This window comes from Theropithecus gelada, chromosome 13 (assembly GCF_003255815.1).
Source record: "Theropithecus gelada isolate Dixy chromosome 13, Tgel_1.0, whole genome shotgun sequence".
Taxonomy (NCBI): domain Eukaryota; kingdom Metazoa; phylum Chordata; class Mammalia; order Primates; family Cercopithecidae; genus Theropithecus; species Theropithecus gelada.
The window spans coordinates 2,632,019-2,650,866 of record NC_037681.1 but is presented as its reverse complement, the minus strand read 5'-3'; the positions used below and the strand labels follow the sequence as shown (position 1 = coordinate 2,650,866).

At 39.8% G+C, this 18,848-nt stretch overlaps 1 gene segment (V, D, J or C); it reads left to right on the top strand.

Annotated features, from left to right (window-relative positions):
* LOC112604943 overlaps nt 1-18,848 on the top strand; it is a 315,492-nt gene that overhangs the window by 104,038 nt on the left and 192,606 nt on the right. The window contains 1 exon segment of the V gene segment in view: nt 3,867-3,874. Within this exon segment, the coding sequence occupies nt 3,867-3,874 (8 nt within the window).

The window sequence follows — 18,848 nt, the reverse complement described above, 5'->3', positions numbered from 1 at the left end:
CCGGGCGCGGTGGCGGCGCCTGTAGTCCCAGCTACTCGGGAGGCTGAGGCAGGACAATGGCGCGAACCCGGGAGGCGGAGCTTGCAGTGAGCCGAGATGGTGCCACTGCACTCCAGCCTGGGGGACAGAGTGAAGACTCCGCCTCAAAAAAAATAAATAAATAAAATAAAATAAAATAATAATAATAATAATAATAATAATAATACAATAACCAAGTTGGCATTCTCCCATTTTAACTTAATTTAAAATGCAAAAGTAAAAGGAATGAGGTAGTGGTTCTTAGAAGAGAAACAAAAGCAATTCAACAAAAGTAGGAAAAAATAATAAATTTTAAAAATCATGTTTATAATGACAACATAGTACTATAGACAAAATACACCAAATTACCTAAAATTTCATGGGAGAAATGCACCATTTTAGGTTAACTGATGTTTTTCTCTCATGGAGTTATTTTATGAAACTTGCCAACTGTTGAGTGTCGGTGGAGGTTCCGGCGTGGCCCAAGCAGAGGGACTCTATGAGGAAGGAGAATCCACCTAAGTTTGGCAGTTCTTGACGCTGCTTTAACAGAGTAGGCAAGAGCTGAGTTCCTAACACCAGGCTGGATTTCATACTGAGACATTTGCTGAGGTGTGGGTTAGGAAGAGTCTCTGGAGACTGTGTGAGAAATGTAAAGTGAAAGCTCCCACATTCTCCCGAGTTTCCCTTCTAATCCTGCACTGATTGTCCTTCATGCAGGTCTAAAATATAGGCCTTAGGCTCCTACTATGAATCTCCTACTGATCTTCCCAGCCATAGCTCAGCCCTGGTTAGCATCTTATCTAATTTGATATAAGGTATCTACTGAATGACCATTCTCTCTCGTTTCATCCCCAGATAAAGGACATACGTGAAATCAATTTTTGGAAGCTCACCTATGTCTTGCTGGGTTGACTAGGAAGGTGTGACATGACCTAACCTTAGGTCCTAAGGTGATATGACCTAACCTCACTTTTGCACAGGAACGTCTGTAACCCTTGAGTCACTAAATTCCTAGAGTCCCACGATAAGCACAGCGACCTTATGAACTGGCAGTGGCATCAGGGCACAGCCTTGAAGGGCACGCAGGGGTCTATTCAACACCCTGATTCTTTCCAAGAAATACTTACAAGTTTCCATCTTGGTTAGTAGTTCAACTCCAACCACACCAGCATAGGGACCCCAGCAAACATGAGCAACAGAGCTGGGTTTGCACCTACAGTTGACCTCTGCCACATGTCCTTCATGCTTGCTTTCACTGCTGCTGTCCAAAATCTTAATATTCTTATTTTGTATTAGGCAAAAAATTGCCATGCGTTATCTAATTTTTTTCAAAATTCTGTTGGGTATGGCATAAAACACGCATGCTGCCTGATTCTTCCAAACTTAAATATTTATTTCTAAAACCCTTGATTTGCAATTCAAAATCCTCACCTTTTATTTCAATCTGCTGTGCCTGAGACTGGTCAAACACATTGGACACGTGACTTTTGTTTTTAAGTGAATTTAACAAAGTCAACCTAGTAGCCCCAAAACAGGAATGTACATTGTTTGACATGGGTAATTCCTGAAATCGTGGTGTAAAATGCTATGCCTGCCCCTTTGCTGGAGAGAGACATATGCTAAGAAAATGTGGAAGTGTGAAGGTGAGGAAGAAGAGAAACAGTTTTTATGCTACTAAACAAACCTGGCTGCGTCTATAACCAGTAACTATTCAAACAAAAGAAAATCCAAAAAAAATATCAGTCTTAGGTTGACATGAAGTAGCCTTAATTACAAAGTCATTACACTGAATCCTTTTAGTTGAAAAATAGATGTAGGAAAGGCTAGGAGGATTTAGATGAACTTTCATTCAGTTTTCTCCATTATCATGTCTGGTTGCTCAGTGAGCACTTGGACCCCACCATTCTCCTGCGGTTCGGCCTGAGGTGTAGCCCCAGGACTCACAGGAGCAGCTTCCTGCAACTCATCCCCCTGAATTCGTTACTGTTTTGCCCTTTATGGTGCCTGCTCCCCCGACAAACAACACATGTGGGCAGCTGGGCCACCCAGCAGAGAGGTTTGTGTTCGGGGCTGTACCACTGTGGGGGATCTTTTGTACCTTGCATGCAGTAATAAACGCCAACATCCTCAGGCTCCACCCTGCTGATTTTCAGTGTGAAATCTGTGCCTGACCCACTGCCACTGAACCTGTCTGGGACCCCAGATTCCCGATTGGTAACTTTATAGATCAGGAGCCGTGGAGACTGGCCTGGCTTCTGCAGGTACCAATCCAAATAGGTGTTTCCATTACTATGCAGAAGGCTCTGACTAGACCTGCAGGAGATGGAGGCCGGCTCTCCAGGGGTGACGGGCAGGGAGAGTGGAGTCTGGGTCAACACAACGTCCCCACTGGATCCTGATGTAATGAGAGAGAAGTGCAAGATTATAAACAAATATTACGAGGCATTTTCATTATTTGTTTTCTGTTACATTTTTCATGAAAATCATTATTTTTGTGAGTGCATTTTTGGTTTCTATCCCAAAACATCCAATTTCACAAAGAATCAAATTTTTGAGGCAAAAGGGAGTCAGTTGAATTATCTCACACCATCCACCTCTTTCTGTGTCAGAGTCTTCTCCAGATCACAGGCCCCTGCTTCTTCTAGAATCTTTCTCACTGTCACTGATTTAAACACCACATGCCCCACCCTGGAGGACAAGACACATCTAACACGGAACAGAATACCCATGAAAGGCAGCGGGGCCCCAAGAGCTCACCCTCCCACTCCATTCTCCTCCTCCATCTCCCTTCCATCCTTACCAGGGACCCAGAGCATCAACAGCCCCAGGAGCTGAGCAGGGAGTCTCATCGTGAGAAGATGAACTGAGTAGTCCTGATCAGTCAAGGCAAGGGTAGAGCTGAGTTTTATCCCAGAGTCACAAGGGAAGGTCCTCCCTAGGGGACAGTATGCAAATCCCCTGGTGGGTGCAGTGGTGTGGAAAGAGCCAAGGGGAGTGTGCAGGGACTCTGTTGTGAGCAAAGTGACATAAAATATCTTCTGCATTTGAAGGACCATAATAAAGATAAAGTTGATATTGCCTGAGTGGCAGAAGTGACATATTTAAATGTTTCCTTTCATTTTCTTTAATAGATTTTTATTTTTTCTCACTTTCTCAGGCACGTTTTACACTTCTCTTTAATAGGTTGAGTTTTATTAAAATGTGATTATTCTTTCCAATGTTAATTTAAGAGTCTGGTTTCTGTCTTTTTTAAGTTTTTTTCCTTAATGGAGATAAAACACATAGAGTAAAGCTCACCAAACTTAAAAGTGCAACTGACTAAAGTTTATGTATATTCACTCTCCAGATGAAACCCTAGAAAATTCCAAATACTCCTGATGCTTCCCTCATGCACCATCTTAGTTATTTCTTCTTCTATCCCAACCATGCTAACTGTCATTCAGGCATTCTGGTTTCTATCACAATAGATTGCGTTTTTCTGGGCTGAAAAGTCACATGGATTGAAAGAAGAGTATTTTTTGGTTAGCTTTCATTTCTTTGTTGTTGTTGCCTAACTTCTTTCTTGCTGCATTTTTTTGTGTGTGCCGTGTGGGGTGGCTTCAATCCTACCCCTGGGCTTGAGTGCTGACTGCTTTTATTTCCGGAAATTGTGAAGAACTTCCTCCTGAATATCTTGTAAGAAATATCTGCTATTTAATTTTAGTTTTCTTTTCTTTCTTTCTTTCTTTTTTTTTTTTTCTTTTTGAGATAGAGTCTCACTCTTTTACCCGGGCTGGAGTGCAATGCCACCATCTCGGTTCACTGCAACATCCGCCTCTCGGGTACAAGCAATTCTCCTGCCACAGCCTCCGAAGTAGCTGGGATTACAGGCGCGCACCACTATGCCCAGCTAATTTTTGTATGTTTAGTAGAGACTGGGTTTCATCATGTTGGTCAGGCTGGTCTCAAATCCTGACCTCGTGATCAGCCTGCCTCGGCTTCCAATAGTGCTGGGATTACAGGTGTGAGCCACCGTGCCTGGCCTTTTCTTTTATTGTTGAAGGATATTTTCACTAGAAATAGAATTCTTGGCTGCCTTTTTTCCCCCGGAAGTTGATTATCTTCTATACTCCCTGGGTTACAATAAAATATTAGTCAATGTTTTATTATTGTTTCTCTGAGTTTTTATATTGAGTCGTTTTTTCCTTGATGCATTAAGTTCTCTCCTCTTTGTCTTTCAACATTTTAACGATGATATGTTTAGTTATGAATCTCATAGTACTTATTCTAACAGACATTATTGAATTTCTTTAATCTACACATTAATGCATTTCATTACTTTTGGAAAGTTGCTGCAATCCTTTCTTCAAATATTTTTTCAGGTACTTTTTCTCTTTTGTTTTTATTCTCTCAATATTGGTCACAATTCTCTTTTTCTTTGAAGGTTTGGTTTTTATTTTAAAACTGCACATTTTAGATCATGTGTTTCTGGATTCTATTTTATTGTCCTGAGCATTGTTAAATGTATTTTAATAACTTGACTGGACCTATACTGAAGAGTCTACTGCTCCCTCCCCAACCCCCTACCATGATGTTTGATCACTGATATCTTTGTTAATTTTTCATTCTTAATTTTAATATTTAGCTTGGATTTATAAAAGCTGTCTATGTGTTTGCTTAGTGGTCACTCATGATTTGGGCAGAAGTTTTGCTCAAATATCTGGAACTCATAAATCTACCTTCTCTCATTCCATCTGTGTGTGGCCTGAAAAGTACATGCAAGATGTCATCAGTTCTTAACTTCTCTGTGTTTTTACTTATCACTACGCCTCCTTCAATCTCTGTTATTCATACTTGCAGCTTTTAAGTCACCAGGAATGTGTGCAGAGATTATCTCAACAATTCTGTAACTCTCTTAAACCAGAAATGGACCAGTAACTTTCAGCTGGGGTACCACTTGCCCCAACCAAGGCCCTCATCTTAAACTAACAAAACTGTGGGCTTGCACAGTCCATTTCCGGCATAGTTCATCACAGTTAGCTGGAAACACTAAAGGATCTTGTTCCACAACAGCTCAAGTCCACTCTCTTTGATGGCAAGCTGCTGGTTTCTGCAGCCATCCTCATGTTGGAAAATCTCCAGTTCTGCAATTCATGTTGACTAAGCTGGAGTGAAAGGGAGCTGTTCCAGGCAAAAGGCCTCAGACATTTCCTGTCCTTACCCAACGCACTACACTTTCTTATAAATATATACATTTAAAATTTTTTTTAAGCTTTGCCAATTTCCACAGTGCTGAAATAGGATTGATATTTTTTAGCTTTATACTTATATTTGGGTTTGTTGTTTATTTTTGCTGAGGCTTTAATAAACTCTTTGTGACACCATAAACAGAGATGTCCTGTAAACTGAATTTAAATGACTATAATAGCCACATTGAAAGAGAATGGGGATATTACAAAAATAAATAATTTTGAAATTGAGAATTTGAACTCTATACCGTCAGTTTAAAGAGAAACCAAACTCTTAACAAATAGAAAACTGTAATCCCCAGACTTCACATTCTCAGATGAACACACAGTCAATTTGTAAAATGCCTTACACACATTCTAGGATTGAGAATATAAATAAATATACTCTACATGAAGACAGTCAAGATTGTCTTTAACAGACATAAGAAACACAAAAAGGAAAAGGTGGAAAATATGATGACCCTTGTGAAATTATTTAATTAGAATCCATATGTTTTGTAGTTTTGTAGATATATTTTAATTAATTTTGAAATGCTTTTAAACTTAAAATTTAAATAATACAGTAAAGATTGTTCCCATATACTCTTCCTGTAGCTTCTTCTAGGGTTAGCATCAAGCATAATTATGGTGTTTAAGTACCAATACCAGAAAATTAACATAGATACACTGGTATTAGTTAAGTAAATTGCAATCTCCTTCAGATTTCACTGATTTTTCCAATAGTGCCCTTTTTACATTCCAGGGTAAAATCCAAGATAGTATATGACAGTCAGTTATTGTTTCCTTACTGTTTCCCAAACTGTGACAAATTTTTTAAATTTTGTTTATCTTTCAGGATCTTAAAACTGTTGAAGTGCACTGGCCAGTTACTTTGGAGAATATCCCTTAACTTGGGTTTATTTGAAGTCTTCTATTGACTAGATTCACATTTTTTTTTATTTTTAACAAAAGTATTACACATGAGATGTGTCTTCAATGTATATCAGGAGTTAAATAATGTCCACATGTCCTATTACTGGTGGTGATGAATGAATACAACCAATGAAATCTGTTTTAGAAGGAAGTCTTGGACAAAGCTGAGACAGCTGCTTCTACTACTCTTTGTATTTGGTTATATGCAGACTTTTGGATAAATAATTTTTTTCTGTCAGATCCTGTTTCTTCTCATGCTTTCTAGGCTTTAATCCTTTTAAAGCTTACTGCACAATGGAGAATATTAAATTAATTAATTAATATTGACTTTAATAAATGAATAAAGAAATATTAGCTCTTAAATGACTAAGTTTTCTATCATGGCCATTTACCACGAAAATGTTAATAGTCTGAAGAAAACAAAAGAGAAATGGGATTTATTAAAACATGGTAGTATCCACAAATGAACAGCTGTTCTTGAGTCAACTGTTTGGATAAACAAATAGAATTTTCCATCACTTGGAATATTGCAGGAACCAAATTGACAGCTGCAGCACGCACTGAGCTACGTCTACTGAGAAGATTCAGATACCATTGGTGTTGTATTAGGATGTGCACAGTTCAGACACTGTGTCTGGAAATATGAGATTATGACCCTTCGTTAAAGAATGTGTGACTACATATGCATGGCTACAATCATTTCTAGAAATATGTACTTTTCCAAATTTTTTGGGTTTTATCATAAGATTCAATGGAATTATGTATTTGAATAGTAATGAAACAAAAATATTATATGGAACTGGAAACTTTTGAGTATATACAGAGAGGCTATCAGAGAAAGGCTAACCATACTTTACTGGATACAGTTAATCTGCCTGGGACTTTTGGAGGAAATGGCTGAAAAGAAATGTGTTTGAAGAAGTACGACGTAGGTTAAAAAAATCAAATACTCACAACTTGAAAATTCTTTCCAGAGAAAGCAGATGACTTTACAAAAAGGTGAAGTGATGTTTCAGTTTACCAACTCACCCTCATACATACCCTTTCACTTTTCCTTTTTTGCCTTTTCATTGGGTAAAATTTTGGTAGTGAATGGTGAGAAGAAATGCACTGGACAGATCTGGGTGAGTATAATCAAAGGCTGAGCATTTTAGAAGAGATCAAGACCAAATCACTAGGATTTTAAACACCGTGAGCTGGTTAATGAATAAAATCTGTCCCAAATTCTAATGCTGCTTTTAGAAGAAACACACATGGATTAGATTTAAAGTTGTGTCACATAACTCTTGGCTAAGTTGATCTAGTGATGATAATGATGATTATTTTAGTGCTAAATATTGTAATAATAGTAATAACAAAATTAATAGCAGCATATATTATATCTTGAATACTGTTCTAAACGCTTTAACTTGTTTAAATTATAAAAAGACCTAAAGGTAGAGCATATCATTGTCACAGTTCCAAAGATATGGAAACTGAGGCAAAGGAAGGTTAAGCAACCTTACCAATGTCATACACTCTGTAAGCATCAGAGCTGTGTACTCATCTAAAAGAGCTTAACCTCAGGGTTGGCCAAGATAATGTCTGGACTATTGGATGCATATTGTCTGACTCTAATTCCAGAATGGATGCAGACTTCAGTGGTACTTGGAGTAGCATTAATAAAACTACATCCTTGCCTCCTACAGAGTGATTTGGAAAGCCAAAGAGTTAAACTGCTTGAAGAAAAGAAGCAGATTTATTTATAGAAAATGAAGTTCAGGAGTGTGAATATAGGCTCTCAAAACTGTTAAGACAAAGAGTGGCTGGTTTTGGGTTGATGGAAGGGTTTTACAGAATCAAGTGGCATGTTAATGAGAAGATCACCCAAGGAATTGTTTCCTGCATTGACAGCATAATCATCTGTCTTCAGCAATATGGTAGTGGTACCCTGAGGGGTCAGAGTCTGTCCCTGCTCTTCTGTACCATTGTGGTCGTCCTTGCAGCTATAGTGCTGGAGGTACTTGAGTGTTGTTCTTTGAGGCAGATTCAGGACCCTTGGGAAAGATCCCTAAGCAGTAAGGAAAAGGTGTGCTTGGAAGATAAAGTTCTGATCAACTCTTCATTTTAACTTGATTCCATCAACTACCAAGGGAGACAGCTAGACACAGTTGGGACAGAATCAGAAAATGGGACCACAGGTTTCTATTTTGTTCCTGGCACAAGACAAAAGTCTTCTGCCAAATGCCATTCACTGAATCTAGATCATGGGAACAGGAGGACATAGAGATACAATTCTGTGACCAAGGATGGATATTTTACACTCAGGCTCAGATAACAGCCTTTTCTGACCTGACCACTTGAGTAAAAGGTGACCAATATCATATTTACACATCCACTCATATAGATAGATGTATTTTATCAAATGTGATGGTATAAATATGAATAGTAAACCATTTAGAAAGATATTTAGAAGAAATTAAAGTAATAATATTTGAATTACAAAAGTACAATTTGCCTCACTTGTGGAAAAAATGTGCATATGTATATATTCCTCAAAACTCAGTGGCTAATAACACTAAGCATTTATTTTCCTATTCAGAGATGTTCATGATAACAGTTATCTTGCTGATCAAGGAAAGGCTTAGCAGGGTAGTTCTGCTGCAGGGTACTGAGCTTGTCTCCAGCCTTTGGATTGTGTTTAATCTGGAAACAAAGCAGAGCCTATCCAAGGTACAACATTCCTATGGCAGGTAGCAAAAGTAAAGAAAATTTTCAAACAAAGCTGAACAGGCAAATATAAGTCTAATGATCAGTAACACAAGTGCACACAATTCTAATTTATTCTTTTACTTTGTTAACTCTTAAAGTTTCTAAAAATGTTTCCTGTACTTAATTATCAAGTTATTTGCATCACTGATGGAGAAATAATGATGTTTTCCAACTTTTAGAATATTAGAAATGTTTTCAAATGTAATTTTGCATTAGTCACAAATAAAGCTGAATATTTGTTGCTGTTGTTGTTTGAGGCAGAGTCTTGCCCTGTCACCCAGGCTGGTGTGCAGTGGGAGTGATCTAGGCTTACTGCAACGTGTGCCTCCCACGTTCAAGCAATTCTCATGCTTCAGCCTCCTGAGTAGCTCAGGTTATGAGCATGCACCACCATGCTCGACTAATTGTTGTATTTTTAGTAGAGATGGGGATTTGCCCTGTTGGCCAGGCTGGTATCGAACTCCTGACCTCAAGTGATCTCCCGACCTTGGCCTCCCAGAGTGCTAGTACTACAGGCATGAGCCACCGCACCTGGCCTAGATGTGTTTTTATACATGCGGCTTTAATGTAAATGGTCTTATTGTGGGGAAGTACATTTGGCTAAAGTAAATGTCTTCTAAAACACAGCTTCTTAAAACTCCTGTAGATTACCTATATGCTTATTAAAATGCAGACTGTTATGCAATATATCTAAGATGCATCTGCTACTTTGCATTTGTAACATGATCACAGTGATGCTGATGATAAAGTTAGAGAAGACAGACAATGGTGCTGTCCATGCAGGCAGGTGACAATTCCTTGAGTGATTCTCTTATAGACACACCATTTGTTTCTGTATAACACTTTCATGAACCCAAAGTCAGGCTCTCTTCTCCTCAACAGTTTTGAGAGCCTCTATTCCCACTGCTGAACCTCATGTCTGGCTGGCATCTGGACAAATTTTGAGCAGCAAAGTGCTTTCATGCTAAGAAAACAATATATTCTATGCATGTGTAGATATTCTTGTTTGATCAGCCAGAAAAGTTTTTTCATTTCTCAAATAATTTCTATGTATTCTACGCAATTTCCTCATTTTTCTGTTTACTTTATGACTGAATGAAGTGTTCTTGCAATGATCCCAGACTTGCTAATATTATGTAGAAGCACAAGAAAATGTATCCTGAAGCCAAGTCATAGCAGGAAAATTCTGAGATTTGGGAAAATATTGACCTCACTTGGCTGTCAGCTCCCAATTCTCCATATTCACTGTCATTTCTAGAAGTGCATTTCCCAAAACCCCTTTATCTTTCTATGGTTTCTCCTATAGTTACTCAGAGGAGCCCACCCATTATATTTCAAAGTAAGAAGAGGGTGATTGAGCACTGACACCCGCAGGCAGGCAAGCAGACTGAGGTGAAGACTGGAGAGTCACCTGGAGAGGTGTTCCATCAACAGACAGCACCAGCACCCTTGTATCTGAACTTCCTAGACAGAGCAGAAGATCACATGGTTAGACAGCCCATGCATTTAGGAACAAATGAACTCTGGCTTCTGGGAGACCAACAGAGATTTCCCTGTTTCCAGTGTCAGCCTCCTGACTACCATATCTCCTGTCTTGTATTTTCAAATCTAATTCTGTCAAGATGGTTATTATTAAAAAGTCAAAAAAACCAAAAAAACAAAAAAAACAAAAAACCACGAGATACTAGAGAAGCTACAGAGAAAATGCAATGCTTATACATTCCCTTTTGGGTGGAGTATAAATTAGTTCAGCTACTGTGGAAAACAATTTGGCAATTTCTCAAAGAACTTAAATCAGAACTACCATTCAATTGAGCAATCCCATTTTTAGGGATCCTTTTGTATATGTAGCACAAGGAATATAAATCATTCTATCCTAAAGACACATGTACATGTATGTTCATTGCAGCACTATTCACAATACCAAAGACATGCTATCAGACTAAGTGCTCATCAATGGTAGATTGGATAAAGAAAATGTGACACATATATACCATGGAATAGTATGCAGCCATTAAAAAACAATGATATAATGTATTTTGCAGCAAGATGGATGGAACTGGAGACCATTATTCTAAGTGAACAAATGCAGGAACAGAAAACCAAACACCGTGTGTTCTCACTTATAAGTGGGAGCAAAACATTGAGTACACGTGGACACAAAAAGGGACCAATGAACACCAGAGTCTACTTGAGACTGGAGGGTAAGAGGAGAGTAAGCATCGAAAAACTACCTATTAGGTACTATGTTTACTACCTGGGTGATAGAACAACATGAACTCCAAACCCCCACAACATGCAATGTACCTATAGAACCAACCCGCACGTGTACCACTGAAACTAAAATATTATAAATACTTAATAAATTCTATGATTTGAAAGTTAAAAAATAAAATAAAACAATTTCTTCTTGAAATCGGTCATTTCTCTTGCGTAGTTTCTCTTGTGATGTATGACCTGGACAGATGCAATAACTGCGATTCCTCAGGTATCATAATTGCTGTTCTTTATTAAATCGGGAGGGACAGTGTCATGTCTGTGCTGCAGGGGCTGAAGGAGAAAAAAATAGAGTTCGAATGGAGGGGAGCTTTCCTGGCTTTTTCTACCAAAACTTCCAAATCCTGGCCTAATTGGAAAAAAGCTGTCAGCAGAGGAAGGTACCATAAGGAGCAGCTGGGGCAGCTGAGCCTCACCCTTCTGTTTCCCTTGGTGGTTTGTGTTCGGGCTTGTAACACTGTGGAAGGGGAATTATCATACTGTTGACAGTAATATGTTGCGATATCTTCAGGCTGCAGGCTGCTGATGGTGAGAGTGAAATCTGTCCCAGATCTAAGAACTAAGTATCAGAGAAATATGGGACTATGTAACACACCCAAACCTACTAAGTATTGGCATTTCTGAGGAAAAAAAGAGAATATGAAAACAATCTGAAAAATATATTTGAGGGAATAATTCAAGAAAATGGCCCAGCAGTGGCTCATGCCTGTAATCCTATAACATTGGGAAGCCAAGGCGGGTGGATCACCTGAGGTCAGAAATTTGAGGGCAGCCTGACCAATATGGTGAAACCCCATCTCTACTAAAACTCCAAAAATTAGCTGGGCGTGGTGGTGCACGCCTGTAATCCCAGCTACTTGGGAGGCTGAGGCAGGAGAATCGCTTGAACCCAGGAGACAGAGGTGGCAGTGAGCTGAGACCAGGCCACGGTACTCCAGTCTAGGCGACAGATCAAGACTCCATCTCAATAATAATAATAATGCAAGAAAATTTCCCAAATCTTCCTGGAGAAGTAGATATCGAGTTATAAGAAACACAGAGAATAACTGCCAGTTACTATACAAAATGAATATCACCAAGGCGTATAGTCACCAGACTGTCCAAGTCAATGTTAATGAAAAAATCTTAAAGGCACCTAGAGAAAAGATCAGTCACAGTTGCAAACGAGAAAAGAAAAAAAGACAAATGGGACCTAATTAAACTAAAGAGCCTCTTCTGCACAGGAAAAAGAAAAAAAAGGAAAGAAAGAAAAAAAAAAAAACTATCAGCAGAGTAAACAAACTATAGAATGGAAAACAAATATTTGCAAACTACACATCCTGCAAAAATCTATTAGCTAGAATCTTAGGGAAAAAAAACTTAATTCAACAAGCAAAACAAAATAAGCCCTTTAAAAAGTAGGCAAAGGAAATGAACAGACACTTGTGAAAAAATAAACGAGCAGCCAACAAACATATCAAAAAGTGGCAGCATCACTAATTTTTAGAGAAATGTAAATCAAAACCACTATGAGATACTGACTCATACCAGTAAGAATGGCTATAACTAAAAAGTAAAGAAACAAAAACAAAAAAAGACAAAACAAAACAAAACAAACAAAAAAAACAACCAGATGCTGCAAGGTTGTAAAGAGAAATAAACACTTATAAACTGTTGGTGTAAATGTAAATTAGATCAGTCACTGTGGAAAGCAGTTTGGATATTTCTCAAATAACTTAAAACCCAATTACCATTCAATCCAGCAATCCTATTACAAGGAATATACCTAAAGGAAAATAAATTCTTCTATAAAAAAGACACATGCACTTGTAGGTTCATTGCTGCACTATTCACAATAGCAAAGACATGGAATCAACCTAGATGACCACGAATTGGGGAGTGGATAAATAAAATACAGTATGTACACACCATGGATTACTACACAGTCACAACAATAATGAAATCATGTCCTTTGCAGCAACATGAATGAAGTTGGATGCCGTTTTCTAAAGTGAAGTAACACAGGAACAGAAAACCAAATACCACATGTTCTCACTTATAAGTGGGAGCTAAACATTGAGTACCCATAAAGATGGGAACGATAGACACTGGGGAATACTAGCGGGGGAGAGGGGAAGGAGGGAGTGAAGATTGAAAAAGGACTTACTGTATTTTGTGTTCACTACCTGGGTGAAGGGATAATTTTTACCCCAAATCTCAGTATCACACAATATACCCACATAACAAAACTGCACAGGTAATCTCTGATACCTAAAATAAAAGTTGAAGAAAAACAAACAATCCAATTTGTTGACAGTATTGTGTATGGTTAAAACTAAAGGGAATTCTTCATATTTCTGCAAAGAGATGTTTCCATTAACTCTAAGTACAACCAAGTAATATTGTTTCTTCTAGCTTCTCTTCATGTTTTGCATGTACCCTTTCTTGCACTGCCACAGAGGCCTAAATAAAATAAAATAAAAGGACCAGCTGAAGAAACTGTCTCCAGCTGAAAGGAATTTCACTTCTCCACTGGAAAACAGGATTTCCTCAAACTTGCCTATTTGCATACAGAGAAAATACTACAGAGAAACATTCACTGGAAAGGCTTCCTTATTCCGGCCCTGAGAAGGATCAAGAGATATGGGGAGGAATCCGAAAGGAGAATCTGGTGATTTTGAGCTTTACATCTGAAAGCTTTGATTACAAAATTGAATCGCCACCTGGAATGTCTGGTAAATTTGGTGCTCCTTCTTGGTGTCAGGAATCCTCTCACAACAGGAAAGAAGGAAATATCCCACAGATAGGCCTGCTGGTTCGTAAGGACTGGGAAGAGGCCCCTTTTCTGAGCCCCCTAAAAATGCCTGGCCGTGTGTATGCCTCTTGTTCACTTCGCATTATTATAACTAACTGCTTGTGTTCCTGCTTCCTCCTTCCTCCTCTTCCCTCTCCCTGAGAGCTGTGACTGTGCCATCTTGTTCTTCATTCCTCAGGTAACTTGGGTACCCACATAGCACAGTGGGAGCTCAATAATTTAATGAATGAGAAAAAGGTGTGCAGAGGTCATTTCTGGTGATTATCTGGTCCTCAGGTTTTTGAAGTGGAACATGAGGACCCTCTGGGTGTCAGGTGAATGTCATCAAGATTCTCATTTTTTTCTCCTTTCCAAAAGCATATTTGAAGAGAAATCAATTCACCTCCTCATTGGTGGTGGAGTGGGAAGACAATGGAGAAATATGACCTTCAATAACAGCTTGGAGGTCTCTATTATCCAAAAAAGGACTTTGTGTGTTTCCCTTTCTCTCCCAGTTCCCATTAATTTCCTTCTCAGCTGGGCTTCTGCATCTCTTGCCATCCAGGTGTGACTCCAGCTCCTGCACCTCTGGCAGCCTAAGGGTTCTCAAGCTCATTAAGCTCAGTCCCCGCCCCCCTTCTTTTTTTTCAGATGTGGAACACAGGGTAGTGAGGATAACCAGATTGAGCTGGTTCAGGTGTGCATGTGTTGAAAGAGACAAGCCTGTGCCCTAGAGCCCTCCAAAGCTCTTGAATAGGCAGCTCTTCCTGCTGGACAATTTCCCAGGACCTTAGAGCTCAGCTCAGTTCTAGTTTGGTGGCCTTGCAGACCAAAACCATTCTGAGTGGTAAGAGGAATTCTGACCATTTCGGCAGTGACAATGACACCCACAAGCGCTCTACATTTTCAGACTGCTTTCAAGTTTTTCAAATGTCCATTTTGAGGACAAAAAATATCACTAAGCTCGCCTGCATGACTGCATGACCCTCCTATGGGATGGCCGTAGCCGCTATGAAAACTTCAAAACACTTGAGGGAGGACAATGTTAAAATATTTGGTCTCAGGGGAGCCTCTTTACTTTGAGTTTGGGGGCTATTTCCAATAGAAACAAGATACAAACACACTAAAGAATTAACAGAGCCAATCATTTTACCTTTAGCCAAATGGAGTCCTTAAGGGTTCAAATTATTGCTACCCAGAGGCCTCCCCAAATTTTAAAACATATGCACATCTCCACATATTTTTGACAAATTAATTTTAACCTAAATTAAACAAATGCTTTTGTTTGTATTATAATTATTGACATTAAAAAATGAAACCGATGCATGAGTCCTGATATATCAAAGATCATAAATTCTGAATATTTTAATACAGTTATTATTTATGAAAAATAAGTATATGAACAAGCAAAACAAAAACAGTAAGAAGGAGCGGAAATTTGAAACACCATTTTGGTGTTGAGGAGATGCATACAAACACCAGAAACTATGTCTTCTCCAAATTTTGTGTCTGTTTCTTAACCAAAATTCTGTTTTTATTATCTTGGAGGAGGATAGAATTAAGAAGCACAAGGAACTGTTCAATGCTTAGGACATCAAAAGAGAAATGGAGATGGAGACATGAACAGAGCAGAATTTATAGCCTCTTCCGAGTGCTTAGGGTTTCTCTAGCCATGTACATAGCAAGACCAAGATGTCAGGGAGCCCCATTGCTTATTATGGCTCCTGTCTTTCATGCCTCAAGCTCCCACAATGCACACACAAGTACGATAACACATTTCTTTTCCTAAAGATAAGGTCTATGGCCAACGCAGGTTCTTTCCCGTGAGTATCTTTTTTGGGATAAATTAAAATAATTTTAGAAGAAATTCAAAGAAACTATGGTAATGGCTTAAGCAAAGGTAAGGTATCCAAAAGTTGGAGCATTTAGCATTGATGTAGCACGAAAGCTGTATTAACAGCAGAAAGTATCCAGGCTCTTTCTGCATTTCTGGTTTGCACTTTCATCACTTTAGATTTTCAGTCTTGGGCTTGATGCCTCATGATCTCAAAATGGCTGCCGTGACTCTAAGAATTATGTCCACTCATATCTGTTGCAGGAAAAATGCTCTTCACCTTACTCTTTTTATGAGGCATCGTAATCTTTCTAAAAAGCCTAGCTCACCCTTCACTCTCCTTAATCTCATTGTGGAGGTGATCCCATGTGCCCTTAATCCCTGGTCTTGTCCTATGCTGGGAGAAACTCATTGTCCTTTTCTTACACAGCAGAACAGAGCTGATGTCCTATACATCAAGGGAGGGGAAAATAGCTGCTATGTAAGGACCAACAGCTTTGCAACATGTAAATTTCACTATGTGTCTAAGTTAAATTATATGGGGGTGGGGAGAGATCATATGGGCTTTTATACCTGGTAGAGGTTGGAACAAGCCAGGCCATGAGGATGACAAGAAAGTCAGATTTCTAATCTTCCAGATGACAATGTTAGATTTCACAGCTGTGGAAATGTGTCCTCTGCATTTGGGGCCAGGGAAGGCATTCAGGTACAGGAATAGGAGAAAGGAGATTTAAAATAGGGTCCTCAAGCTAGGACTGAAGTCAAGTTTGCATTGCTCAAGAGCTGCCTGTCTCTTTCCCTGGGCTGTGGAAGAAGCAGTTGCTCTCTTGAACCATGGGACTGAGGACCTAGGAAGAACCACAGGCCATGCTCACAGGTCTGCCTGGCAGGGGCGTCATGAGTGAAAACTGCTCACATGTCTACAGATGTTACACAAAGCCCAGAGCCCACAGCCAGAGTAAAAGTCTCAAAGTGTTGCAGGAAGTCAGGGACCCCGAACAGAGGGACCGGCTGGAGCCGCAGCATAGGAACATGAACTGTGAAAATTTCATGGACATTTATCAGTTCCCAAATAATACTTTTATAATTTCTTATGCCTGTCTTTATTTTAATCTCTCAATCCTGCTATCTTCTAAGCTGAGAATGTACATCACCTGAGGACCACTGTGATAATTGTGTTAACTGTACAAACTGATTGCAAAACATGTTGTGTTCGAACAATATGAAATCAGTAAACCTTGAAAAAGAACAGCATAACAGCGACTTTTAGGGAACAAGGGAAGACAATCATAAGATCTGACTGTCTGCAGAGTCAGGCAAAAAGAGCCATATTTTTCTTCTTGCAGAGAGCCTATAAAAGGACGTACAAGTAGGAGAGATATTGCTAAATTCTTTTCCTAAACAAGCCAGGCCCTGAGGATGACAGGAAAGTCAGATTGCTAATCTTCCAGATGACAATGTTAGATTTCACAGTTCTGGAAATGTGTCCTGTGCATTTAGGGCCGGGGAAGGCATTCAGGTACAGGAACAGGAGAAAAGAGATTTAGAATAAGGTCCTCAAGTCAGGACTGAGGTCAAGCTTGCATTGCCCAAGAGCTGCCTGTCTCTGGCCCTAGCCTGTGGAAGAAGCAGATGGTCTCCTGAACCATGGGGCTGAGGACCTAAGAAGAACCACAGGCCCTGATCACAGGTCTGCCTGGCAGGATCTTTGTGGATGAAAACTGCTCACACATCCACAGATGCTATACAAAGCCCAGAGCCCACAGCCAGAGTAAAAGTCTCAAAGACAAGGGCCTTAATGCTAAGCTTGAGATCCCAGGGCCAGCTGTCCTAATCTCTGTCCTCATAGGTCCTCATGGGCCAAGGACCCTGCTAGAACCAAAATGGAATGGTCAGCAAATGTCCCCAGAGTCTTCACTCAGCCAGACTCTGCTTTTCTTGGAAATAAATGGAGTACTTGTTAAGTGAATAACATATATGTATGTATTATGTAAACTTTAATAAATGCATATAATAGGTATCAATCATATGGATATATGTGTATATGCAATGTATAGTATAAATCAAAATAGTATGTATATTTATAGAGAAATTGATTTAATTTTGTAAATATAATATATGATTTTAAATCGGATGACTTGACCATGAACATTTAAAAAGCACCAATGCGTGCACTTCATGTCCCCTTTCCCCCTATAGAGCCTGGGGGTCAGGAAGTCCAGGACCCACCAATATGTTCATACTGGTCGGAGCAGTGACCCGCCCATTGATGAGGACATGCAGTGACCCAGGGGGTCTGGGAACACACAGCTGCAAGTGCAGAGGAGATGGTTAGTGGGTCTGGACACCAAGTGGAGGACTGATTCATCCCCACAACACAGCTTGGAGAGTCACTCCCTGATGGACTCTGTCAGACAGGGCAGCGCACATGGCTCAGTGGCTGCATGGTCACAGGACATATCCACCCCATGGGCCATTGGCAGCCTCCCCTCTGGCTGGGGTTATGTGGGATGTCTCTGCTCAGCTTTCATGGCTCAAGCGATGCTGGGACTCGGTTCACAATGGGGTGACATGAAGGCAGCTCAGCTGCTGATGGCCAGAGTGACATCTGTCTGAACTCTCTGCCAATGACCCAGGAAGATATCCTGTCCAGGGGGTAGCATGAGCCAGCAAAAGCTCAGGGCTGAGCCTCATGTCTTCTGGTTCTAGTCTAGGACACAGTTAATACTATGGGCGGGCCCTGTAGGCGACAGTGACCTTCTCTACTGAGACACACTGAGGAGACTGGAGATGAGGTCCACAAATGTCCCCAATGGCATCTAAATGGGGGACGAATGTGAACATCCCCCAATATGAATACCAAGCAAGTAGTTCATTCAGGTTGATGACATTCTGTTCAGAAAACAAAACAGGCTAACAACCTCATCTTCACAGAAGCATTTGTGTATAATGCAAACACTCTGAGGAGGAAGCCTGAGGGCCTCCCTCATCACAAAAGAGTCCGAACAGCAGGAGTAAGAGCAGCAAAGCTGGGTCCCCATGTCCATAAGGG